General features: G+C 35.2%; 3 protein-coding genes across 4 annotated transcripts in view; 1 reads left to right on the plus strand and 2 right to left on the minus strand.

Annotated features, from left to right (window-relative positions):
- Positions 1 to 7,533, minus strand: part of LOC123876333 (cuticlin-4) — a 31,225-nt gene extending 23,692 nt beyond the window's left edge. Inside the window, exon 1 of the mRNA XM_045922566.1 lies at positions 7,201 to 7,533. The gene's annotated coding sequence lies outside the window, so the exon portion shown is untranslated. The remainder of the gene's footprint in view (positions 1 to 7,200) is intronic.
- Positions 7,534 to 15,767: 8,234 nt separating this feature from the next.
- Positions 15,768 to 25,777, plus strand: LOC123876386 (endoribonuclease CG2145-like). 2 transcript variants are annotated; one of them, XM_045922627.1, is made up of 7 exons: positions 15,768 to 15,786; positions 20,473 to 20,953; positions 21,838 to 21,949; positions 22,531 to 22,615; positions 23,004 to 23,156; positions 23,809 to 23,897; positions 24,689 to 25,777. In XM_045922627.1, exons 1-7 carry the CDS (start codon positions 15,783 to 15,785, stop codon positions 24,923 to 24,925), a joined length of 1,161 nt encoding a protein of 386 aa, XP_045778583.1. In that variant the 5' UTR covers positions 15,768 to 15,782; the 3' UTR covers positions 24,926 to 25,777. The 2 variants fall into 2 exon arrangements, with proteins under 2 accessions (XP_045778583.1, XP_045778575.1); XM_045922619.1 differs by lacking the exon at positions 15,768 to 15,786 and adding an exon at positions 18,607 to 18,631.
- LOC123876396 (alpha carbonic anhydrase 8-like) lies at positions 17,541 to 18,512 on the minus strand. The gene is made up of 2 exons (XM_045922641.1): positions 18,313 to 18,512; positions 17,541 to 17,966 (listed from the first exon to the last, which is right to left on the minus strand). Exons 1-2 carry the CDS (start codon positions 18,359 to 18,361, stop codon positions 17,569 to 17,571), a joined length of 447 nt encoding a protein of 148 aa, XP_045778597.1. The 5' UTR covers positions 18,362 to 18,512; the 3' UTR covers positions 17,541 to 17,568.
- Positions 25,778 to 26,157: the final 380 nt, after the last annotated feature.

The following is a 26,157-nucleotide window of genomic DNA, read 5'->3' on the forward strand; positions in this document are numbered from 1 at the left end:
TGGCAAATAAAATTTGACACAACAAAAAGATACAAAAAATACTTAAAAAATATTTTCTAAGTACATGAGCGCGATAAATTAATATTTATGCAACACGACAGCGTAAGTAGATATAAAGTTTTCTTGACATGAAATACCTGATTGTCAATCTACTTATCTACCATCGATCGTAATAATCGAAAGATAAATGCTTCAATTGCGTGTCTAATGGACAATTTTATTCTCATATGAGTTTTCCAATCCTATTCATAGTATAAGAATGTAAGTAAGTATTCTTTTTATGCAAATAATTTATTGACAAATGATACCCACTCGGATTTTAAATTGCCCCAGTCATAAAGTGCACAAACGAAAGGATATAAAATTAAAAATTTCCAAAAAAAACCGGATTAACTCTTATCGCTATTTTTCATTTCATGTTATTTACGATAATTTTTGTGTTTATTTCAACTCAATAACCTTGACAGTTTTTATAATAAGTGATTGCCTTTATCGACATAAGGGGCTCATGGAGATACCTATATGACAGACGTGTAAGTAAAGATATATGAGAGACATAAATTTAAAGAGATATATAAGAGAAATTAAAATAAATAAATAAAAAACAAACATTTTCAATTTATTTATTTATTTTTAGCGATTTTGTGCCTAGTTTGACATCCTTTCGTTTGTGCACTTTATGAATGGGCACTTTGTATAAAAACAATAGGATTTTCTAGCTACTTTTACATGCGTAGGTATGCATGCTCGTAGGTTAGTAAAATGTAAAAGAGAAAACGAATGCAATTAATTATTCTCATTGTGGTAGTTAGATGTTTGTATATTTAGTTGGGTTCTGAAAGATTCATAAGAGAAACACCCGGAGAAAGTGAGTTGGCTTATTTTGCTCCAATTATGCTGCTTGTATTTTTATGAATAACTTTTATTACCATAACAATAAGTGCACAATTATAAAATTAAGTAAGAAAGTTTTTGTTTCGTTATCTCTAATTGCGCTCTTGAACAATAGTAGCGTAGTTATATACTTAATATAAGAATTTATATCGTTTTGTTCTTTTCGCAATTGAGACATTATTCACGCACGACGCTATTGTAAAATTAATTAATAATGTTGAAATAAAACGAGAAAGAGGGCTAATTGTTAATAGGTAGGTTAAGAAATTTCGTAAGTAGGTATATTGTTTAATCTTAACAACAAAACTTAAAGTTACTGTATGACTAACTTACGAGTATATGGCTAAGGTAACGGTAGCAGACTTTAGGACACTATTTCCTAGATAGTGTTACTTGGCTCGATGCCCCATAGCAACTTAGACCTTAGGTGCATACTTACATCGCCAGCTATCGCCAAATTTTAGAAGCTGAAGTTTCTAATTTATTATTAGCGACGAATCAAGATATGCGTTTGGGAAATCCTGATGCCGTAGAGAAGCTGATCTTTTTACATTTAACTACATTAGGCACAGCTTACTACTTAATCGATATACTTAGAGCTACTCCCAGCCTACTATTATGAGAGTGCTTCTTATCATCTAAGTGTCCATAAAACTACTTACATGTAAATAAAGTTACTACTTTTTAATTTCACTTGAATTTGATTTCACATTGCGTTTGATTTCACTTTCAAAAATGTTAAAGCGCAGCGATCAAAGCGAGTGTTTTATCTAGTTTCTTTAAATTACGTAATATAAAACTGTGTGAATACAAGTTTAAAGAGTTTTCAGAAAAACCCTGACTGCAACATGCACTGTATTTCTTTATTTTTATTGTATATTTATTTTGTATTTCGGCCCACACATTGAAGTGCATAAAATGCACCCAGCAACACTAGCGCGATCAAGCTGAATCTAATGACGTATCATTTATCAAAATCGGATGAGCCGTTGAGTAGTTACAAGCGAACATAAGAACAGACATACATATATACAGGTGAAACACGTATACCTCCTTTTGGGCTTCCTCCAGTCGGGTCAAAATAATAAAATCCGTTTTGATATGCAAGATATCTCCTTTTGTTAAGCTGATATCATACAGGCATTTGATTAAAGAGAAATTCGCGTGCTTTTTTCCCACCTGAGTAAAAGGTGGGTTTTGAAATATAGGGGCTCTATCATCTCGTTACTGCAGGGTTTTATTTATACGGGCATACTTCAGTCACGTATTAACATCCTCGTTTGAAATGCTTTTACGTACATTGCTAGCTCAAAATTAAATTATGGAGGCACTTTCTAGTGATTCAGCATTACGAAACTGTTTGACAACTTTTGATACATTATTTTTATATTTAACCATTTTAAAACCTCTTTAAACTTATTTTAAATCAAGCATAAGTGTCGTGAAAGTTAAGTAGGTATAAGGGACTAAATATAAGTATAATTAATTAGATAGTTATGATTAGGTAGTCGGTATCTTTTCATTTTTAAACATCCACCATGTTCTCTTATTTCCAGCCAGTGGCTCATTTCCCAGGCAAAAGAAAGGAGCCCTACTTGTAAACTATGCCTCGCAACAATAACCGATGCTCCCGCGCATGATGCGATCGCAATGCAATTAGTCTTGTTCACATGAATGCGCGGGAGCGGTGGCGGGAGCGTATATCTATGAACGGTCTCTACACCAATTTACATTATGTATTTACACTCATTATCATGATCATGATCAACCCATTGCCGGCCCACTACCGATCACGGGTCAAATGAGAAGAGTTTATGCCGTCTGTCCGTAATGTCGGTCAAGACCCTTAAAGCAAATTAAAACCTATAGAGTAGGTACTTTTACCTACTCTCCGTTGACCAAGAATCTACATAAAAAAAATTGAAAGTGTTATTTCTTGTACGATGGTACGGAATCCTTCATTTGCAAGTCCGACTCGTACATGATTGGTTTTTTTAAATTTTTAAATGGTGTGGTTTTAGGCAGCAAATTATGTTAGCATACAATATAATCATAGTTCTATGTCTATATGCAGACTGCAAAAATTTAGGTCCCGCCACGTCCTCGCCCCGCCTGCAATTTGTACGTGAACGTACGAAGTTTTCCATGATCATTTGTGCTAGATAGTTGCTTGAGCAGTCACATTTGTAAAGATGCAATTAAGATAAACTATTTGTATGCAACAATACAATTAGCGTTATCGTTATTTAAGCCGTTTACATTTATTTTATGTGCTTTACGATTCATTCATGAACAATTGATGGTGGTTCTGAATAATCCCATATCAAATTCAGTTTTTTTTACAATTAAAATTTAAGAAAAATAGGAACAAGCGATAACAACAGGTGGTTTGAGAATACTTCGTGATTCTGTATTTATAGTCGTATCCCTCATTTCTGAGGGTCGTGATCCCTTTCCGTGAAGACCACACGTCCCACATAAAAATTCCATACCAAAAAAATCCGAGTCAGAAATGTTGAACAGTATTTTTCGCCGTTCCCAATACATGGGACAAGTAATTATGTACTAGTATTTACGCCTGACAGAATCTTGTTGAAGAACCGGCTCGAGCTAACTAACCCGCTTCAGCTTCTCAAAACTACGAGCTTTCCAGCCCTAACCTATATCTTCAATAGCGTTTTTAACTTAAGTCAAATCATACAATTCGAAGGAAACTTTTACAAGAGCTTCAAGCAATTGTCAAAAGAATCTAGGTTCCACCGGTTCGGATTCTTTACCTACCGAGAAAGCACAGGAAAAACTTAGCGATTGCTCTTTTGCAAATACCCTAAATTTACAATATTTTACTTATCTAATAGTAGATGTTATTATATGCAGAGTAAAGCAAGCAACTTAGTAAGCCTTAAAAATCTCTTCTTGATACTCTTGACACCAAATAAGTTAAGCTAATAGTTTTAGCTGTTAAAGTTTTCAGCTTTCAGTTTTATGGATCTAGACTCTGGACGTATCATAATCAATCAGTGAGTAGTAGGTACTTAGCTTCTAAGTATAAATAGACAGAAGAGATATAATGTTTCGTTTATAAAGCAGTAGTTACATTGTCTCAAAAGCCACAAATTATTATTATAGATCACCTTTCTTTTAGCCCTCAGGCTTATTATACACCAACTCAAGCAAGATAACAAGTGTATTAGTTGAACAAATGAGGTGCAAAGATGGCATAGGAGTGGCGTGGAGTAGCATGGATCTGACATACTGACTCGCTTTCCATTAGCGCGCCGCGCCGTCCGGCCACATGCCACGCATCTTATATAGGTACTATAATATAAATACTACTTGTAAATGAATGTTGTAATGAATGGCTAGTGCCAAAAATGTTTAGTTGTATATAGGATATAAATCAAATAAAAATTTTTACGAGTAGGTATACCTAGATACCTAGATATAAAGTCGAGCGAGCATATTAAAACTAAACAAAAGTTATTTTTTACTTTTTAGTGTTTGTGGTTTTTGAAGTCGGTTTTATTTTTCTTTTGAATTTTTTTTTTGAAGGATGTGTCGATATTGTTGTAAATAAAAAAATGTCCGAGCGATCATGCACCGCATCTTTTGCTCAGAATAACTCTGTAGAAATACAAACTTAGGTTTACTTGTACTTAAGAGCTTTACCATGCGTTAAGAACTGAGTTTGTCGTCGCATAATTACCTATTGTATTGTAGAACCAGGTAAACTCTTCAGCAAAATTTCAGCTACAAATCATAATTGTGAACATTGCATCTAATTTAAATAATCATAAGTGGACGTGAATTAAAACTCTACATACTCATTAAAGCTTTCACCGTGACATTTCCGTTATATTCGAGAATTTATCTCGTAAATATGAAATCTATACAGAGAGAGAAAGTGACGATTCATAATAATTATGACGTATGTAAACTCTACTTGCAATATTTATTTTCTTCTAAGCATAATTTTTAACCCCCGACCCAAAAAGAGGGGTGTTATAAATTTGACGTGTGTATCTGTGTGTCGGTGTATCTGTCTGTGGCAACGTAGCTCCTAAACTAATGAACCGATTTTGATTTAGATTTTTTGTTTGAAAAGTGGCTTGATCGAGAGTGTTCTTAGCTATAATCCAAGAAAATCGGCTCAGCCGTTTGAAAGTTATCAGCTCTTTTCTAGTTACTGTAACCTTCACTTGTCAGGGTTGTTAAATTTTTAATTTACACTTGTGCAACTGCTTGCTTTGTAGATCGCGAAAAAACTTTGCTCTTACACTCAACGACTCGTTTGTTATTTTTGCAAGTCTTGATTCGCAGATTTATATTTACAAATTGGTGACTTCTAAATTGTCGCTAACAATTTTTAAACGTTTAGATGTTGTTTTTAACATTCTTTAGAATTTTGTTTATTGTATAAAGTAGATTTCGTTTATATATAAATAAATATATAGAAAATGTAAAAAATCAAAATTAGTTGAGTCAAAACGGATTAGACCGACAAACCTTTGCATTTTTAATATAAGTATGCAATAGAACAAGTATTTTAATCCTTGAAGATGCCAAAACACCGTGACGCCCCATTGTTACGATGTCAGTGCATCTTAACAATAGAATGGAAAACCCTACTGTGTGGAATTTCGTAATTCAAACTACGTATTTTGTAACAACCTACAGCCACATATCCGTTGCAGAGATAAGCAAATTGCAAATACGCGACATGCAAGAAACGTTAGCAACATAAAAATATGTCCTTAGACACCGTTTGTCAATTACTATAATGGGGGTTTGTCTCAGGTTTTGTTGAGTAAATGACAGGTAATGTATGTATTTATAGTAACAATTGAAGACAGTCATTAAATGTATATTAACCTTTTTGTTCATTACGTATTTAAAAAAAACCAGAATTCAGAAAAAATAAGCCAAGAATTGTTTTTTGAGGGTTAAAACTTGGACAAGAAAGATTTTTTACCAAGGTCAAATTTCCATATAATATCCACGTTTCCACTTATCCACGTTAATACTTCTATCGTCACTGAACTCATCTACGTTTTTAATATTTTTTTCGTCGTTTCCTAAAAACTGAATGGGATGCACAAAAATTGGTTGTACCATAAGCTAGCTATTCAAATATAATTAAACAAATACGCACATTGTTTTGATCATATAAATATTGAATGATTAAATAGATAAATTTTACTTTAAGCGTGTAAAATTAAGTTTTGTCTCCTTAGAAAACCTAGCTCGTAAAACGCCCCGCGACTATTTAAGTCGTGAATAGAAGGGGTGTCATCAGTGAAAACCTTCTACAAACGCATGCGGTGTTTTGACCATTGGATTGGATATGATTTTATATGGCGTTTGTTATTTTCGATCCACCGTTACGTTTATATCCGGGTATATTAGATAATATTAATCATGAATGTTTTCATTAAAATCGCATCTTGTTCAAGACAAAATTAAATACTTGCTTACGTTAATAAATACAATAATTAATTAAAAATATATAAAGTAATTTCGCGAATCAATTGGAATGCTTACAAGTAATTTCACATATTAAAGTAAACGAGAAACCCCACAGTATACCTATAAAACGCGAGCTCTGTAACGACTGACCTACTTTCCACACCCGGCATCCACACATCGCCTCTAGAGAATCTCCTCGCGAGCGTCACTTGACGCTTACTACACGCACATAAAGCCTACTTTTGAACGAATAATCCACAGAAGCCGGCTGTTGGCGGTAAAAAACTGTTCAACACATGCAAATACGATTTTCAAACGTTGCGGATACGTAAAAGATAATATTTGTCGCAAGTGAAAGTAAAATTATGCAACTTTCTAAAGGTGATTAACTATAGACCGCGGATGATAACACTTATTCGAAAAATATCTGCATCAAAGTTATTGAGATAAATCTGTTTTTATACTATTGCCTACTTATTTTTTATCTGTATCTGTATTTCTACCAACAGGTTCGAAAAGAAAGTCACATTATTTCTAAATATTTCTCTTTTGATTAAGCAGCGTTTAATTAAAGATTTGAAGAAAGTAAAAAAGAAATTTATCTATTTATTATTAATTTGCTATCATTACTCTAATCGTTCTTAAACTATCCTGGATTTTTATAAACCAATAGATATGATTATAAAGCCTTTATACTATAATAAGGCAAACCTTATTTTGAAATAAAAATCCTGGATACCACAAACCGGCGAAGGCTATCCTCAATGTAACGCTTTTGTTACACACATGCACTTTTCAACACCAACTACTTTAATTTCATACACATATCCATATCTGTACCTTTTCAGGTGAGCTTTCAATGCGGTAAGAGTTGGAAGAAACAGTTTCAGGATAACACAGCGAGCTACCGATCACTGTTCCAGTCACACAATCACAATATCACAGTCTGAAGGGCACGGGGTGTCAGGCACTTTCGTTTTCGCGGGTGAAGGATGCGCGTGCGCGGGTGCAGCAATGTAAAGCGGACTGGTCGCGGCGGCCGGCGCCCGCCACGTTTTATACGCGAGAAAGTTTCATCCGCACCTGCGACGTTTCCACTAAGCTTCTATCCCGGATTGTGCAGTTTTGGCGCGGATTTGGATTTTGAAATTATGACGCCATTCATGTCACCGCGATGACTGAACACGTGCGTAGGTATGAATGAACGAAATTTCGTAACAGCGCATTCCGAAGCATATTTCCTTTGACTCATTGTAATACATAAAACCCAACACCGGCAAGAGTGGCGTGCGGACGAAGAGACCTATATCCTACAATGGATAAACAAGGCTAAAAGGCTAAGAAGAAAAGTGGATATATAAAAATAAACCTACAAAGTAGCATAGTATAGTAGGGTTATTCAAGAAGTGGATCAACAAATTCCTGAAAGGCCGGCAACGCATCGGCAGTTCCTCTGGTGCTGCAAATGTTCATGGGCGGCGGTAATCACTCAACATCTGGTGACCCTTAAAAAAAAGTATATACATTTTTTGACAAGATAGGTACCGTCTACTGCAGATAATAATGATGGGTAAAATTGTTGTAAAAAGAGAGGTGGCAAGAACGAAGAAGTCATAGCTACGAAAGCTACTAAATATATAAGGGAGAGGACTGGAATAAAACAGTCGGAGAACTTAGCCATAGACATTGAAACTGACTGTTGATCTTCAGTAATGGAAATACACATTCGAAGAAGGTCTAGTCTTAGTTAAGCTTACCTACTGCCTGCACTACAACTCAATATGACTACTATCTAATAACGCAAGATTAATTAAATTTCTTAAGCTGTATATAAGTTTTATCCATACTAATATTAAATATGCGAAAGTGTGCCTGTCTGTCTGTCTATCTGTCTGTCTGTTACGTTTTCACGGCCCAACCATTAACCGATTTTAATGAAATTTGGTACAGACTTGGTATACATCCTGGGGAAGGACATAGGCTACTTTTTATCTCGAAAAATTGAAGAGTTCCTACGGGATTCCGAAAACCGAAATCCACGCGGGCGAAGCCGCGGGCATCCTCTAGTGAGTTTATAAAAGCTGTCATAGTTACCTCTAGAGTCTAGACAGTAGATACCCCTTCAAAAGTAATCGCACTTCCACCAGAGAAACTCTAACTCAAAGCATTTATTCAAATTGGGCACCGTTGTTTTGATGGTCAATTGTGGAATTTGTAAGAGAGTGATAGTAATTAAATACGTGAAACAATTCCAAACCTCTGATTTAGTTATACACCCAATTCTGCTAGTGCGGAAAATTCAGAGAGTTTTAGTAATTCTTATGTGAGTTTAAGTATACCTAGTTCTAAACTTCAATCCTAAGATAGGTTGCAAAGCTTTCCTACTCATACAAGTGTATTTGAAAGTGTCAATACTAGTGAAGCAATGAATTTTCACTTTGGAAATAAAATTTCATTGGTGATGAATTGCGAATGAGCCATTAGAGCAAGATTATGTAGCAATAATAAGGAAAAAATTATATAAAATATACATTGATATATTTTTTTAACAACGTAGTGTTATGATAAATACGTTGTTTTATTTATTTAGATAGATTTCACTGTTACTTATCAACATCAACTCACTCCAGCACGAAACAACTTACAATATTTTCTAATAATATATGTATTATCTCCTGGAAATTATTTTACGAAAGACATTAATGTTTTAAAGAGGTCTTGCATTTCTACAATATCAATATTATACATAAGAATACTTTTTCCAAGTAAGGATTAATAAATAATATAGGTAGATACCTACCTATTTTTTGGTTTCAGCTGAAGATTTAAACATTTCTTTGTACAAAGTTTACATTAATTTTGGCAATTTTGTATAAGAAGCAAATAAAAAAAACCGGTCAGGTGTGAGTCGGAGTCGCACACGAAGGGTTCCATACCATCGTACAAGATATGTAACATTTTTATGTAGAACACTGCAAGTTAATTAACTGTAAGTTAGTTAAGTTAAAGTTAACTGCGCCAGTAAATTAATTTTTTCCTGAACACATTGTTTTTTTTTTGTAATGTAACCAGAAATTCACGGTTTTCGGATTTTCCCCTTATTCGTGCTACAAGACCTACCTACGTGCCAAATTTCATGATTCTACGTCGACTAGAAGTATAGGTTATCTTAACAGACCGCACAATGGACAGACAGACAGACAATAAAGTGATCCTATAATAGGTTCCATTTTCCTAAAAATAAAACTATATTTACACATGAAAATAATTTAAATATTAAGTATATAACATAAATAAGTAAAATAGATCCTCTATTTTCGAAGCCTATACTGTAAGAGCTTTCGTATAAAGTGAAAATCTGTGTAATAAAAATCCATCAAATGAAAGACTTCAACGCGCGTAAAGTTGTTATAAGCGATTTCACCCAACTGCAGTATTATGTAATTTTAAATAAGGTAGTAGAACACTGAAAATCTTATCGGCCTTACAATCTGTTTGAAATAGATGCCATAATATTAAAATAACATTCTCCTTTACAAGGATTAATAAGCTTAATTTACTATAATCCACAAAAACAAAAACAAAAAAATTGGTTGTCTGTAAAGTCGGTTTACTGACGATAGTTGAACGTGACAACAAAGGCCGATTGTGCTTCTTTGTCGCTCGTTCCGCGCTCTCGCTTGCACTTCAAGCCTTACATGGAACGCCTCAGAGCGAGGTATCGCCGCATGAGTCATGTTTTTTCGTGCGTGCAGCCGGCTCTATCGAATTATAAGACGTTGTCACGTCAAAAATATCTGTATTGTCTTTGGAGAATTTAGATTTTCTAGCTTGCTTGGTGACTTGCTTTTTCTGCATGTTTAGTAGTTGAAAGACGGCCGGTGCATATCGCATGCTCAACGTCCGGCGTCGTACCTAGAACCTAGCATATAGATTTGTTTATTGAGGCAGGTTATAGTGCATTAAACTTATTGTTTCTTTTGTATATCATGGTTGTCTGGAAGAGATCGCTATTTAGCGATAAGACCGCCTTTTTGTACTTACTTTTTAAGTTTCTTTTTTTTGTAATCTGTCATTTGTGTTCCACTAAAGTATTTATTATACATACATGGACTTCTTCAAAGTACTTAACGTCTGCTTCTATCAAACATTACCGAAAAACTCACTAAAATAATGTATGTAAGTACTACTTTAGATAATGAATAATGATGTGTATGCAAAGTTTTAAAGTGATTTAACATTTCAATAAGTACGTTTAATTTTAAGAATGTTATTAATGGATGTTACGAGATGAAAAGATTATTATATTCCGATCAAATGCTGACGTTAATAATGACGTTCGTTTGTTAATAAGATGAACCGTAGGCTCTGCCATAAGGCACAATTGAATGGCAGAAATGAAAACGCATCACCGTCACTAATCACAGCGGCGCATACGCGGGCATTATCTCTCCATTGCTGCCACCGCGTGTCGAGATTAAAACAGAAAGTAATGCTTGCCAAATTCGTGCACCTTACAATGGGCAATTTATTCGATTTCACTCTTTCCGTCAATTTCATATTTCTGTGCGGGAGCAGAGAGCTGCACGGCTGGCGGCGCGGGCGCGCATCGCCCGTGGCGCGTGCGCAAGACAGTGCAATTTGCTTCCAAATATCCTTAATTAGTTGAACGTGGTTAAACAATGTTATTTATTTACGGAGGTTTAATCTATACTAAATAATAAAGAGGTAAGTTCGTTTGTGAGTTTATATATGAGGTAGGTAATATTGGAACGAATGATCCGATTCCATAAAATTTTTCACTGGCAGATAATTAGGTAACAATCTGGGCAGCAACTGAAGTTGAATCTATATTGATATTATACAGAGATAAGTTCGTTTCTGAGTTTGTATGTAGAACATAATTTCTGAACATGATTTGATTATGAAAATTACTACAGGCTATATAAATTTATATACTTAACGTGGATGAAGTAGCGTGCAAAAGCTAGTTAAATAGATAACTAGACGATGCCCGCTACTTCGTTCGCGTGAATTTAGATTTTAAAATATCCGTAGGAACTCTTTGATTTTCCGAGACACATAATAGCATATGTCCGTCTCCAGGATGCAAGCTATATCTGTACCAAATTTCATAACAATCCGTTAAACAGATGGGCCATGGAAAGCTAGTCGGACAAACACACTTTCGCATTTATAATATTATATACACTTAGTATGGTTATAGATTAGTATGGATTCCAACCGGGGTGGGTCAATTGCTAATATACACAATGTCCTTAAACCTACTCACTCATACATTGCAAGTAGAAATCGGCAAATCTTCGCTCTACATTTAACTTACAGCCAATTGGATAAATACGGGTCAAAACCAATACACAAACAAAGTACTTATGTTTATTTAAGTTATTGTACTACCTACCTACTTGAAGTTCCTCTACAGATCCGCTTTGCATAACAATAATTGTGTGTCACAACGGAATTGAATACACTAACGAAATTGGGTTAAATTCGTCACCGTGTCCAACCCGCCAGACTACGTGCCGATTTATGTAAGAGGCTTCTTGCGCATTAAGTATAATTTTATTATTAGCCTGTCCTAATGATATTAGAAACAATATAACAATGAATATTTTAAAAGGATGTAGGTTTGCGGCTTCATATTATGCCTGCCTTATATAATAGTTCTCTTCATATTAGTAGTCATACAATCAAAATAAATATTATCAATATTAAATTCAAATGATTCGCAAATGAAACATGGAGTATGAAAATAATCTTTATTTTAAAAAAGATTTTAAGTTTGCGGATATACAGTCTACAGTTTTTTAATGTAGTTCGCTTTATTTTGAAAAATCCAAATAAGAACTTAATGTTACTTTATTTACTAAGCGAAGCCACGAAAAACATGCTAATTTTAATAAATTCTAATTTCTAACCCATAAATTATTATACAACAGTATTAATTAATACAATGTCAGTCCAACTACACGGTCGAGCGTTAAAAATGTACGTTACACTCCCTACGTAAATATCAACATGCCATTGACCCTCGGCCCGAAATTATAGTTTCATAAGTGTACGCCAAAAAGCCATTAAAATGAAAGAAACGACGTAGGTTATCCAATATGGTTGCGATGACGCGGATGCAGGCGGAATGAGGGCGGATCTTGCGTATTTTGTAACTCGGTGCCCGTGCCCGGAGCTTAAAGGAAAGTGAGAGTCCCAAGCGGATGTTGAAAGGAAATTCTAATGTTTACGTGCCTATTGAATAGATTTATGGTTTCTACTCGAAGTTTATGTCTACTTGAAGTTGCAATATCTAAGCTTTCGTGAACATTATTTAGGTACCTAGCTAATACATGATAAATAAGTATTTAGTATTTATGTAAATTCTTACATTTATGTAGGTTAATCGACTGTAAGTATCGAGAATGTGGTTAGTAGATACCTATGATTTTTATGTAAGTAGATATTTTTTCTTATTAAAAAAAACAGGAAAGATTAGAAAAAAGCTAACCCCTTATCGTGTTACTGGCTACTCATACTCATGTCTTTACGTTTAGTTGGATGGGAAAATGGGAGAAAATTACTTAGTAGCTAATATTACTTTGAAAAATGTAAACATGCAACTGAAACATAATTGCAGGGAAAGGTATATCATGAGACATCCATACAGATACAGATATCTAATAATATTATTTATAAAAAATGTATAGAATCACTGTTCTGCTCTCGGTTAATAAGCGTAACTACATCATTGAAACTTGAGAATCATTTCTTAGTCTCGCATAACTACAAATGTAAAAGCACTTTCGCCGACTCAAGAATGCATGTAGCCACAAAATGATATCTTGTTATTGTGTGCAGATTAGTTGGCATGTACTTACTATAGGATTAAGTATTGTAAGCCATTGTCTAAACACATAAATGAAAAGGCATTGGAATTGCTTGTCTGAATGATAAATCGCTACGTATGTGAACAGTTGGTGGTAAAAAGAGTGCAGAGTTCAAAAAAGTATTACTTAAATAGACTTAGAGTAGCTGTAGTCATTACGGTAGGTACATACTCGTAGTTAGATCTGAGTAAGATTTTTTTGTTGTTATTTATCTGTAAAATATCTAGATTAAATGTGACTGAAATAGAGTTACAAAAGTATACGGTTTACCTCAGTAGTAAAATAAATATTAAAATAAAAACAGTAGAATGGAACATCAAAAGGAGTACAATTGTACCTACTTTTAATAAATGATTTTGACTTGACTTGAAGAAACTGCATGTAAAATATGACAGAAGCCACCTAACCACGATATTTAGAAGAGCGGTTATTGGAGCGGCGAGCTAGGGAGCGCGAGCAAAATATATTTATGACATCAAAATTCATTATTGCATACAAGCTCCCATATCTACTGCTAGTGTTTTGACGTTTAATAAAGAGTTGCTGATCTTATTAGTTGGCAATATTCCTAATTATGCAGGCAAGCAGCTATCCCTCTATCCCTATTTATCTATACTAATATTATAAAGAGGAAACCTTTGTATTTTTGTATGTTTGTATTGAATAGGCTCAAAAACTACTGGACCGATTTCAAAATTTCTTTTACCATTACTTAGAGGGATTCTTCCGAATCCGTATAGGCTATATTTTATCCCGGAAAATAGAAAAAAATAAATGTCCACCCGTGCGAAGCCGGGTCGGGTCGCTAGTAGCTATATGAAGCTATACCATGGAATAGATAGCCATGGAATTAGATGTTCTATGACATTATGTTATTTAAGGTACCGGTTACAGCGGAAAGTTCGTGGGCAGGCCGATGTCTATACATCTCATCACAACTATTTTTAAATTACATACTTAAACGAATTAATGGACACATTAGACACGCTTTTCACCATTTTTAGGGCTCCGCAACAAAATGTAAGCAAGGAACCCTTATGATGCTACTTTGTCTGTTCGCCGCATCTACTTATTTAAACTATTACTTATTGCTATGGAGTGCCTTTTGTCTTGAAAGTAATAATTTTAAATTATTAATAGGTACTTGCCTGACCTTATAGAAAATGAAATAATTAACAAAATATTAACGTTATAATTGCATTGAGACGGGGGCGCAATTTTAAAGTGCATTTCCTAGATCACATGAAGTAATTAGTACTTATTGTATTTTTATGAAAAGGCTTCAGTTGCATTTACTTTTGAGAGTGATAAAGTTTAACCAATAATTAATTACCTAAATGCATTAACCAATTAGATTAATTAACCAATAACTATTTATGAGTAATGTAACCAATAACTATTTACCTAAATGCTTTTTTCCAAGTAACGGACCCAACGTTGGGTGAGTCCGATTCGCACTTGGCTGGTTTTTTATTGAATAAAACCAGAATTACTTAATTAAAGCTACTTATATCTATGTAAAGCCAGACGAGAAGAAAAAAAAAAAAAAAAGCTACTTATATGCGCAGGCCATAAAGGAAGCTAATAAAACATTTAAAAGTTAATAATGAATTCCAATTTCAATTTTTACTTCTTTAAAATAAAATGAGTGAAATTATTATGTTAATTTGAGAAAAAAAATATGTTGCGGGGTTACGTAGCAATGGCAATTGCCTTCAACAGAATCAATTCTCCACTTCTGGTGCTTATTTATTATTATGGACTCTGTAGTCTTTGGTGATCTGTGTGATTATCATCACGCTCTCTTAAAGATACAAACAAAGGTAGCTTCTATAAATAACTAATTATAACTCAAAAATCTGTTCTTTTGCATTACTTTTCTCATTAGATTAATCCAACTATCAACTATATTTATCGTGATAGCCTAGTGGTTAATACATCCTTCTCCTATTCGAGAGATCGGGGGTTTGAACCCGGGCGAGCACCTTTAACTTTTCGCAGTTATATGTGTTTTAAGGAATTAAACAACATTTGTTTTTGTTTTTTACAGTGAAGGACGTGAGGAGGACCTGCATGTCTGAGAGTTCTTCATAATGTTCTTAAAGGTATATGAAGTCTATACACATCCCCACTGAGCCAGCAAGGCAGACTATGGCTTAGATTCTTCTCATACTGAGAGGAGACACGGGATATTTATTATATTTTGGCCCAGATGTTCAACTGCTATCAAAAGAACTTACGTAGATGACCAGCAAATAAGATTTACTTAACTGGCACAAAAACCCAACACGTTACATCCAAAATAATAAAGCCTGCGGTTATGCAATGCAGCAAACTGTTAATGAATCATTATTATATATTAAGTAGGTATTTGGTTTGCGGACGCGTTGCACAATACGAACACAATTGGAGTGCATTGAGAGCGTAAAAGGTCCTGTAGTATACGTAACGAGTGACTCACGAACAGTGAAAGTGCATTTGGGTGAACCCTAGTTTCTGTTCTAACCACAATGTGTATCAAGTATGGGTAAGTAAGTATAGCTGTTTATTATAACTGTGTATTATCTAATAAGATATTGCATAGATCTACAGTATTTTAAAGGATGTCAGGATGATCGTGTTAATAAATCAAAATTTTGCAATCATCATCATCTATTACATACAAACAACAGATCCATATTCCATATTATGTGTTAGTAGGTATATTTAGTTTTCCCCTACTTAAAACTTAAAAGGTAAACATAAACAAGTAGATTCTCACTGAAAATAAGAGGCGCACTACACGTGGCTGATATACCTAGGACCCTGTTACCGCGAACTGACAATGAATTATGAAATCATGATGTGAGTGGAAAACCTAACTCCAGATGGTCTAAATTACCTACTATTATTAATAATATGTATACTTACTTAAAAACGAAACCAGACATCCAGTGATTTGAATACGCTGTTAGCTGTCTGTCTACTATCGCCTTCAGAATAATATTGGAGCTACTCTCCAACTTATTAAATAAAAACGTAGAGACTTATAATTATTGATTTAAATAAAAAATATTTGAATAATCTATAAATAGAATCTCTATTTATATATGAATAGTCTATTTGAATTTGTATATATGTTATTATAATTAATGTTTGCATACAATAAGCAAACATTAATTATAATAACATATATACAGCTATATCTACCAAAGTTTTGTAATTTATAGTCCTGAATGATACGTTATCCACGTGTTAGCAGTTAGACTAACGCGGGCTTATAATTTTACCTACTATTTTAATTTCACTTTCGTACAAAAATTAGACTAAATAATTATGTACGAGGAATTTCGAAAGTAGATCTGTTATACGTATTTTCAAAAAAGTAACATTCAATACTTTCACTAGATTGCATAACATTGTTATTTATGTAGATATGTAATTATGACTTACTTTATGTCAAACTGTTACAGAATTGAAAAATTAAAAATCAGGCACAGATGGTCGTACGGTAAATCTACTCGCATTCCAATTTTAACATGGGTATTTATATAATGTTAAATAGTCTGTGGTCAATTATCTTCTAAGCGAGCACGCTCTATCTTAGGCTGCATCATCACTTGCCAGCAGGTCTGAGTGCGGCTAAGCGCTTGTCTTTAGAAAAAAATACCTGTGAGCTAGGCGTACCTACTAGGTATATCTATCTTACGTTTAGAAATCAATCTCCTATTGGACCCTATTAGTCCCTATTATCACATTGATATCGTGTCTTTAATTCTAAAATTATCGTTTGTGAAGTGTTAAAATTGACGTCACAAAGTACATTTAGCCCAAAACGATTTCAAATGTGTAGATTAAGGGCTCGATATTGGCCCGATATAAACGGCAAAAAACTTAGATGTCACTGGCTACTGCACATCCTGTGATTGTTCTTTCGCTCTCACTTTCACACAGCCGCTGCAGACCTTGCAAGCTGCAGCTATTGTTAACAAGTTAATGCACCTTTTATGTCACGAGATATATCCGGTTGATGAAGCGGTCATTGACTTTAGAAACATAACGCACCGTAGAAATCACCTTATGAAAGTAGTTACTACGTGATACCTACATAATTAATTAAATAACGAGTAGGTACTAATTGGATGAAAGAAAGACCATATTTTACTTAGGTAAAATCTTTCTATTATATGAATATTCATTAACTCGCAGATACTGTCGTCTTTGTTGAGGAGAAACAATTAAAACATATTAAATATAATGTAAAGTTTGTTTTATTTCAAACATGAAACTATTATTTGTTGTAATTTGCTTCTTTCATTTATAAAAATTATTATCCTTGTTTGACAGCTTGGCTGTAGGAAAAAGGACGAATTGGGCTAGCTTTACCCTGGGTATCATAAAAAGTAATAAGTTGCTTCACGCTTCCAGGTCCAGGGGTGGTTATAGGATTCACTGCGGGTGTAGGGTAGACGGGTTTTGGAGTAATTAGATTTGGCGTTTTAGGTGGCTGCACTGCTGGGGCAGGGTTGGGCTTCACGACAGGTGGAGATACTGGTTTAGCTGTCGCTGCTTGAGGAGCTGGTGTTTGTTTCGGTGGCTCCGGTAGTTTCGGTGCGGGCGTAGGGTTCGGACTGGCATTGCGCGGAGCCGGCCTTATGCCACCGCCGCCTTCCATATTTATAAAAGCAACGTTGGCATTCTTGTCGATTGGTGCATAAGTCTTACGACCTGTAAGGCAAATATATACTAAACTTAAAAAAAATGGATTTTATTTAAAAAGTAGGTACACAACAATATAATATGTAATTTAAATTAATTGTAAGTAAACGAAAGTAAGTAAGTAGGCATGTGTTTTACTAATTTCCTTCACACCTATCAGGCATAATAAGGTTAATCATTTCATTTCAATTTGTTTGTTTAAATGTTATTCGGTAGGCTATGAATTAAAATGGAGATAATGTGTAAAAACAGCGAAGCTCGACGTGAGATGAGAAAATTTCTAAAAAGGCTATTAATTTGCGCATATTTTAGATGGTATCTGAACAAGAAAGTTAAAATTCAAAAGAATACTCACATTGGACGTAACAAAAGACGAAGAGCAAAACAAACGCACTGATCTTCATGTTTTCTCACTGAGTCGACTGTCTGGCACACGTTACTATCAATCAATGAAATAGGTAAAAAAAAAATATTTTTATTCTGTGGTAAGCTTACTGGAGGTCGAGTCAGCGTTCTCGCAACACTGCGGATAGATGGAAATGCCAGTCCAACTTGACCTTTACCAATTTGACCTCAAGATAGTGCGCTTCTCGGTATAAATTAAGATAAATCTTTCTACCAGTACGTTTTAATTTGACGGCTGATCTTTTATTTAACGTTTTAAATGAGAGTAGGTAGGTATACTTATACAAACTTGTTAGCTCTAATGCTCAGTTTCTAAAGAGAAGGCTCTAGCCAAGCAGAGGGGGACGTCAATAGATTCATTTTTTCCTACCTACCTACGGCTAGTTATAGTTTTTTTACTTAGTTACTTTATTTACACTAAAACGTATATAATATACGTTACTTAAGTGCAAACAAATTTAACAATACGTAGAAAAAATATATAGTTTTATATTTTCAGAAAGTTTTCAGCCTTTTTGTTTGCAAAGCCCTTGCAAGAGTTTTAAAATGAAAATGGAAAATTTCCAAAAATATAAGTACACATAAGGAAAAATAATACAGAAGATTAGGTCGGTTTTAAACGTGTTTCACACTACTACAGTTGAATGTATGTAGGTAATTATTTTATTTAACCACTCTATTTACCTCTATGATCTCATCAGTTAACATACCACATACTAAGTACTCGTACATCATATTGCTTATATTTCTAGGTAGTTGGACCATGTACCTACCTATGTATGGGAAAATGTTAATTTGCAGTAGGTAGGTAAAGTAGGCAACCGTTTATCACAAGTGGGAATATAAAGACGAATTGGGTTAAATCATTGCATCCGCATATGCAAACAAATGATAACAAATTGGATCATTATGACCTAGCCATTTGATATCTGAGTTCTTAGAATTTATAAACAAATAGCTCTTATACAGATCCATTTATTTAATTATAAATTACTAGCTAATCCATACGAATTTAGGTTTGTTAAGAATTCTGTGGAAACTCTTTGATTTTTGTAAATCCGTCCATTGTTGATATTCGTAATGTCCGTCGCCAGGATGTACCTACCTACTTGTTTTTGTCAAAATCTATTTTACGTTTAGCGAAGCATGAAAAGCTAACAAACGGACAAGTAGAGTTACTTTCGCATTTATAATAGGTACATTACGTACGCACTAGTTATTAACAAAGATAAAAGCAATTCAACCTATAGATAAAAAAACCAAGTGGTTAAAAACCTTGGTTAAAAAAACCAAGTGGCCTCTTCTTCTGGTACAGTTGGGTAAAAATAATAGGTTATTGGCAATGATGTTGCATTCAAAACGGTAATATTTGTGTGTAGGTAAGTACTCCAACGTGTACTATGTTCTCCAATGAGCAGAAACAAATGCATAATACATAAAGTAAGATAGGTACGATTTTCCCGACGCGCGTGTGTGGCACGCAAAAATTGCATTGCAGGTGTGCGCTCGCGTGCGACCGTTTGTCTATCTTAGATACCTTCGACTTTATTGTAGACTTTCTTTCAGAGATACGTAGGTATCTAAGGCAAGTTTGGAGCAGCGCAAGCCTAGTGATTAAGACGTCCGGGTTAAATTCAGGAGGTAGGCGGTTGGATCCCAGGCGCACATCTCTAAGTTTTCGGAGATATTAATTCACTTGCTTTAACGGTGAAGGAATACATCCTGAAGAAACCTGCATGCCTCATAGTTCTCCATAAAATTTCTCAAAGCTGCGTAAGCTGTATTTCCTATATTATTATTAAACTGTATGTAGGTATAGTGGGTCGAGATTTGTTAAGTCTTCAGTCAGAGTCAGTAATGGAATAGGTAGGTTGATAAAACTACACTAAATTGTACAATTTTTGACATAAACTTGATACGTCGTTTTATGAAATTCTATACGTCCATGATGATTAAGCATAGTTAACAATCGCAAATGAGACATGAAGGCCGAAATTGTTTACCGTGCCACAAACCTAGCATTTGGCATAATGTATTCGGAGCAGTGACCACTGCCAGAACTGGAAATCCGCAGCTTGAATCTCAATAACATGCCGTATCTCATACACAGTTGAAGATGACGTCAGCCAAAGGTCGTGCAGTATCGCCTACTCGGCGCGGGCGCAGCGATCACTAGTGCGCAGTGATCGCGCTACTGGTAACGTTGTATTGACCAGGATGAAACTCTCAATAGTTTTCCTGCTTTGTGTAGCAGCCTGCCAAGCTGACGATATAGCGTCAGCTGCGGGTCAAATCTTTCAGAACATCCTCCCGAGCCTGATCACTAACTCAGTGACCGGCCAGCAAGGCAATACCGGAGCTAATACACTCCAGCAAATCGGAAGTGTGGTGGGAGGTGTCGTGGACTACGCCAAGAAAAAGAGTTACGAAGATCTCTTGCGCCAAGTACAGGCCCAAACCTCTGATGATGACCTGCTCCGAGTCGGCGAGGAAATGTTCAACGCGGATCTTAATAATGCAATCAACTACATTCAAGTCAATTTGCAAGGCAAAACCACTCCTATGTCTAGGAATGATGAAGCACAGGCAAGGTAAGCACTATAAATATCTACTAATTTTATACTTAATAAATTATTCTACATACTTAATTCATACTTTTGTTGATAGCTAGATTTTAAATGGTCTCTTAATCCAGGTCTACAGATGATTATAATTCCATGAATTCAAACTGAGCAGTAATAAAATAGGTAGTATAAAAATGAATCTGTCTACTACTACTAAAATAAGTAATTGTCTATCATTCACAGCCCATCTGCTTAGTCAAATTTTATTTTAATGTTTGGTATTAGAGATAGCTTGGATCACAGAGATGGACATAATATACTGCTTGTTATGCGGGAAAATTAATAAGGTAATGATTTCCACAAGATTTAAAAATAACGGATGAAGTCGCGGCCATTTGCAACAATGCAATTTATCTCATTGTTAAAATTTGATAACAGAAAAGTCATTTATTTATTTCTCAAGAAAGATAAAGAACATCTACCTAGTCACGGGTTATCAATAAAATAAAATAAAAGTTCAACAGCTACAAAATTATATTATGTAGGTAACAACGTATTTGGAATCCCGAATGGTCGTAACTCGTAGCAGATTCAAAGCTCTACTGTGTGGGTTTTTGGAAAAGTGTACTCAAATTTTTCTCTCCCGTCCGCGCCACAATGTGTCCAAATTATATGGTCCAAATAAACAAATTGTCACTTTAGTTTGGTTTCGAATCTGCCTCCCAGTCATTCTGCTAATAGGTACCCGGGCATTGTTACAGCCCTGGGTCTTACGTTTGAATCTTATCCGAATAACTTAAGACAAATAAATAATTAACCAATTTTAAATAGGAAAATAAAGAATTTTAGTTACTGAATACTGACCCTACTCATTAAAGTTGTTAATTAGAATGAACTTGTGCTTTTTGCAGTTTATTGACGGTTCCTGACAATGTATGGAATGGACCTACAATAAGGCCGATGGTGGCACTTTTTGATAATTACCACAAAAACGTAATTAGACCGGAATTCGTGACACCAAACGTAAGTCTTTGCGATCACACATTTAATTTATATAATTTTCTATTTGTTAAGGTGGAAAAAAAAATTCAAATCAAATCAGTAGCGAATATGTACGCCACTTAACTTTTAAGATAACCACGTGAATTTAGGTTCTTCACAAAGCAAAGGTAGAATTCCTTAAGATTCTTTGTAAGTTGTTCCTACGTTATAGTCATCTTAAATCCAGAAACTGACTGATTGATAACGTCAATCAGTCAGTTTCTCATTTTGTAGTGAAGTAAGTAGATATATGACCGGAATCTCACTACAAAGGCTCTATACGACGACGTGGTGGTGTTAAGTGGCGTGTTATTAAGTATGTTAATGTTTCCATACTCAGGCAGTTAGAAGGTATATTATCATTTATCAGTAATTAACGAGTGGTTAAAAATACAGACTGATAATATCATCATAGTTAATCTCGGAGAGCACCCCTTATCGAACGCTAAATCTACTAAGTAGGTTGTAGGTTCACGGTCTCTCTCCCCCCTCCAGGAAGTTAGATAATATGTACATTGTACCTATATCGATGATACAATTTGACAATGTTTACCACATTGCAGGAAGAAACAGAGGTGATCACGTACATCAACACAATTCTGGCCACAGGACCGATTAGGAGTCTGATGACATTCTTAGTCAGTAAAGGTGAGCAAGAGCTGTGACTAATAATACCTAAGTAGTACTAATTTATCTAGTAGTAGCAGTTATTTGCTATAGGTTGCCTTATGAACTGATGCATGGGTCTACTCTATGGGTATACTCTATTCCCGCACTAGGTACATACTTCCCTAGCTCTATTTATGTTACTCACTAACTAATCCCCGGCATACTGTACGTTGATGGTACCATGAAATCTTCCCGCAAGTTTCAACAACAATTGTACAAAGTTTCAACTCAATCGGATAACCGATGCGCGAACGCATAACTAACGAGAAGACGGAAAGACATTATTTTAAAGTAAATTTTAACATTTTTAAACAACTAATTAGTTAATTAGGTGTTATATTTTTAAATATTGGTATTTTTTAAACAGGTTTGACTCAAATGAACGAGTACAACGAGCAAGTAGAACTGCTGAAAAAGATCTGGTTCACGAAGTACGCGCGCCACTGGACCAGCTTGTGCAAATGCAGTTGCGCTTTCGAAAACGTCTTTATGGCCGAGCTCAAGTCTAACGACGTGCTGGGTGCGTACTTACAATTTGTAAAAGGCGAATGTATAAGGCGTCTTTGGTTCTACCTAGAGGCATTCCCTTAAGCCGTACCTACCTAAATCATACCTACGTTATTTCTTTCCTTTAGAAAAGTAAGGTATAGGTATAAGGTATATTATAAGGTTAACCTAGCCTTAACTTTCCAAAAATCTTGGCTGCAATCTTATTTGATGGAACATAAGTGTTGTGATGTGATGATGCAGTCAAATGTGGAAGCGCATAAAAATACCTGTGATCTACGAGTATGTCAGTTTATTTTTCATAGGTCTTATAGGTTTCTTTACAGTTCTAGGTTTCTAACGCGACGCGTTGCTTATCGAAAATGTACGACTTCGACGATTTAGGTGTCTTCTGCTACATGATGCCACAACTTCATGCACAACGATTTAGGTTTTTCAGGAATCCCGTGGGAATCCTTTGAAAAACTCATAACTCCAGCTATCCTCGTCAAAATCGTTAAAATGGTTGGGCCGTGAAAGCTAGCAGACAGACACACTTTTGCATGTTTAACATAAGTAATAGAAAGATTTCTAAATTTTTCCCACTTAGGCATACATACCACCTTTAACAAGCTGATTTAAAACACCGAGTGCCTTCGTAAAAAACCTTTAGGTAATTTTTACAGGTCTTCACAGCTGGCTGTTCTTTGCCAAACGTGAGCAGGATCGCAAAGCTAACTATTTGGGATACATCGACAAACTAGACCTCTCTGGAGTAAGTAGAAGCAATGCTATTTTATTGAAAATCGCCGGTCCACTAATGAGCGCAGACCTCCTCTCAGAATGAGAAGAGTTTATGCCATAGTCCGCCATGTTGTCCAAGTGCGGATTGGCAGACTTCACACACCTTTGAGAAGATTCTGGAGAACTCTCAGGCATGCAGGTTTCCTCGCTAAGTTTTCCTTCACCGTTAAATCAAGTGATACCTACTTAATTCTTTAAAACGCACATAACTCCAAACAGTTAGAGAGCGTGCCCGGGGTCAAACCCCTGACCTTCCGAATTTAAAGGCCGACGGCTTGGCCACTAGGCTATCACCATTTCCTAATAAGTATGATATAAATTAAAATGATGTTGTTTTATATAAAGTTAAAGGAAAACATCGTGAAGAATGTTCTCAAAGGTGTGTGAAGTCTGCCAATCCGTATAATTAGCACCGATGTAAGTATTTAGCCCGGGTAGTAGAATATGACCTAAATCCTTCTCATTCTAAGAGACTCTTACCTGAGTGAACTTACTGTGTGTTGAGTGAGTGAGTAGTGCTCTGTAGTGGGCCAGTGATGGTTTGAACTGATGTTGATGATCTCAGCTTACGTACCTATGGAGACCTAGGTAGGAAATAATCACAGAAATCTGTGGAATTAATTTAAATACGAATAGTGCATGGTTAGTCGGCCGTAGACAGTAGAATATATACTTAGTATATATTTTTGAAGTTATTCTTGATCGGTTTTAATTTTCCGTAACAATAAGTACGTATAAGTATTATTATTTTATTTTGTACAGAAAGGGCTGATCCTCAAGCAACACTCAATCCTAAGTGACACGAAGGACGCACCAGAAGTCAACATGTTCGTGGGAACATCGCCAGAGTTAGAGACAGCGCTATACACGCTGTGCTTCATGGCGCGCCCCGACCGCCCGTGCAAGCTGCGCTACAACAACGTGCCCTTCACAATACAGACCAAGACCGTGAAGGCTGATAACATACCCGTTATCGATACCGCTTATCCATATTTCTAATTTTACGTTAATAGAGCTACTTCTACAAACATTAGGGTTGCCACCCGTCTATTATCCACCTCAGCGTCGTTCCTTCATTAGTCAATAGTGATTAGATAGGTATACTTACTGAAGATCGTGGTGTTCCTACTAGGTATTCCCTTTCCGTGGAATGAAGCTATTATAGCGCTGTCTCTGTTATTGTATGGGACTACGTAACGGAGAAAGCGCACTTTGCCTTTGCTTAGACTTAAGTTTCAGTTAAAACGAGACAGATGTATGCCAGAGGTATAACGCTGTCTCGTGAGCAAATTCAAAGTTCACTCTATAGATATCAGCCTGATTGATCAGTTCTCATTCATAGGGAGTTAGTTATAACCTGTTTAGCGGTGTTTTTGAAGTGAAAACTACTTCAGGCGCATTTGGCGATTTTGGGGTCGATAAATCTTCAAAGTCGCGTCAAAATCAGTTCCTTAATGCAACGTGTTAGGGTTCAATTTTGAATGGAAGTGTCAAGTATGTTTAAGTTTTCACTCCTATCAGCAGTTCCCACTGACTGTCAAATTATCCATCTTTGCCAGTTTCCAGTGTGGTGGGAGAATTTCCACACTTACGTAGTACATTTCACTGTAATGTATAGTGTTATATAGCTATTCATATTTAAAGAATATAATTATTAAAATCTTATATTTATTTCAAAGGTGGTAACCCAAGTTAAAATATACTCAAACAGTTGTTTATTTAATTTGTCTCGATATCTTGGTCTTTATTCATTTTTATCACAATCACTTCGTCTCTCTAAATATTATGCTCGGACCTAAATATTAATATCATTTAGGTATAAGTTTGTTAAGAATAAATTAGTACAAAATATGATAAAGAGTTTTCTTATCCGAGTACGGATTTCATTGTGTTATTTAACTTACCTTCAAGTCATAAATACCTACATGTTTTTTCAACATACGCACCTGCACTCCACACTATGTGCATATGGTGAGGTTAGTACCCTTATAAAGTGGCTAATTCAACATAAAACACTAATTCAACATATACAATCTCAAAACTAAACTAAAATGAGAATTTTAAATATATTCCTATCCCTCTCATAATGTTCCGTGCAGAAAAAGATGGCATTTTTAACCTGTCAATTAATTTAGCTCAGAGATTATGTACCTACGTGTTAGGCACACTGTATCCAGTTTAAGAAATTAGTCAGAGTATCGACTAATTTGTAAGTAACTCACGTCAAACTC

The sequence above is a fragment of the Maniola jurtina genome, chromosome 2, assembly GCF_905333055.1.
Source record: "Maniola jurtina chromosome 2, ilManJurt1.1, whole genome shotgun sequence".
Taxonomy (NCBI): domain Eukaryota; kingdom Metazoa; phylum Arthropoda; class Insecta; order Lepidoptera; family Nymphalidae; genus Maniola; species Maniola jurtina.

Bases quoted from the DNA above. Each gene is read 5' to 3' on its own strand.
- LOC123876396 (XM_045922641.1), bottom strand. From the start codon at position 18,361: ATGAAGATCAGTGCGTTTGTTTTGCTCTTCGTCTTTTGTTACGTCCAA. The intron at 17,967-18,312 runs GTGAGTATTCTT...TTTGCCTTACAG, and splicing joins CGTCTTTTGTTACGTCCAAT to GTCGTAAGACTTATGCACCA.
- LOC123876386 (XM_045922619.1), top strand. The intron at 22,616-23,003 runs GTGAGCAAGAGC...TTTTTTAAACAG, and splicing joins GACATTCTTAGTCAGTAAAG to GTTTGACTCAAATGAACGAG. The intron at 23,898-24,688 runs GTAAGTAGAAGC...TATTTTGTACAG, and splicing joins ACAAACTAGACCTCTCTGGA to AAAGGGCTGATCCTCAAGCA.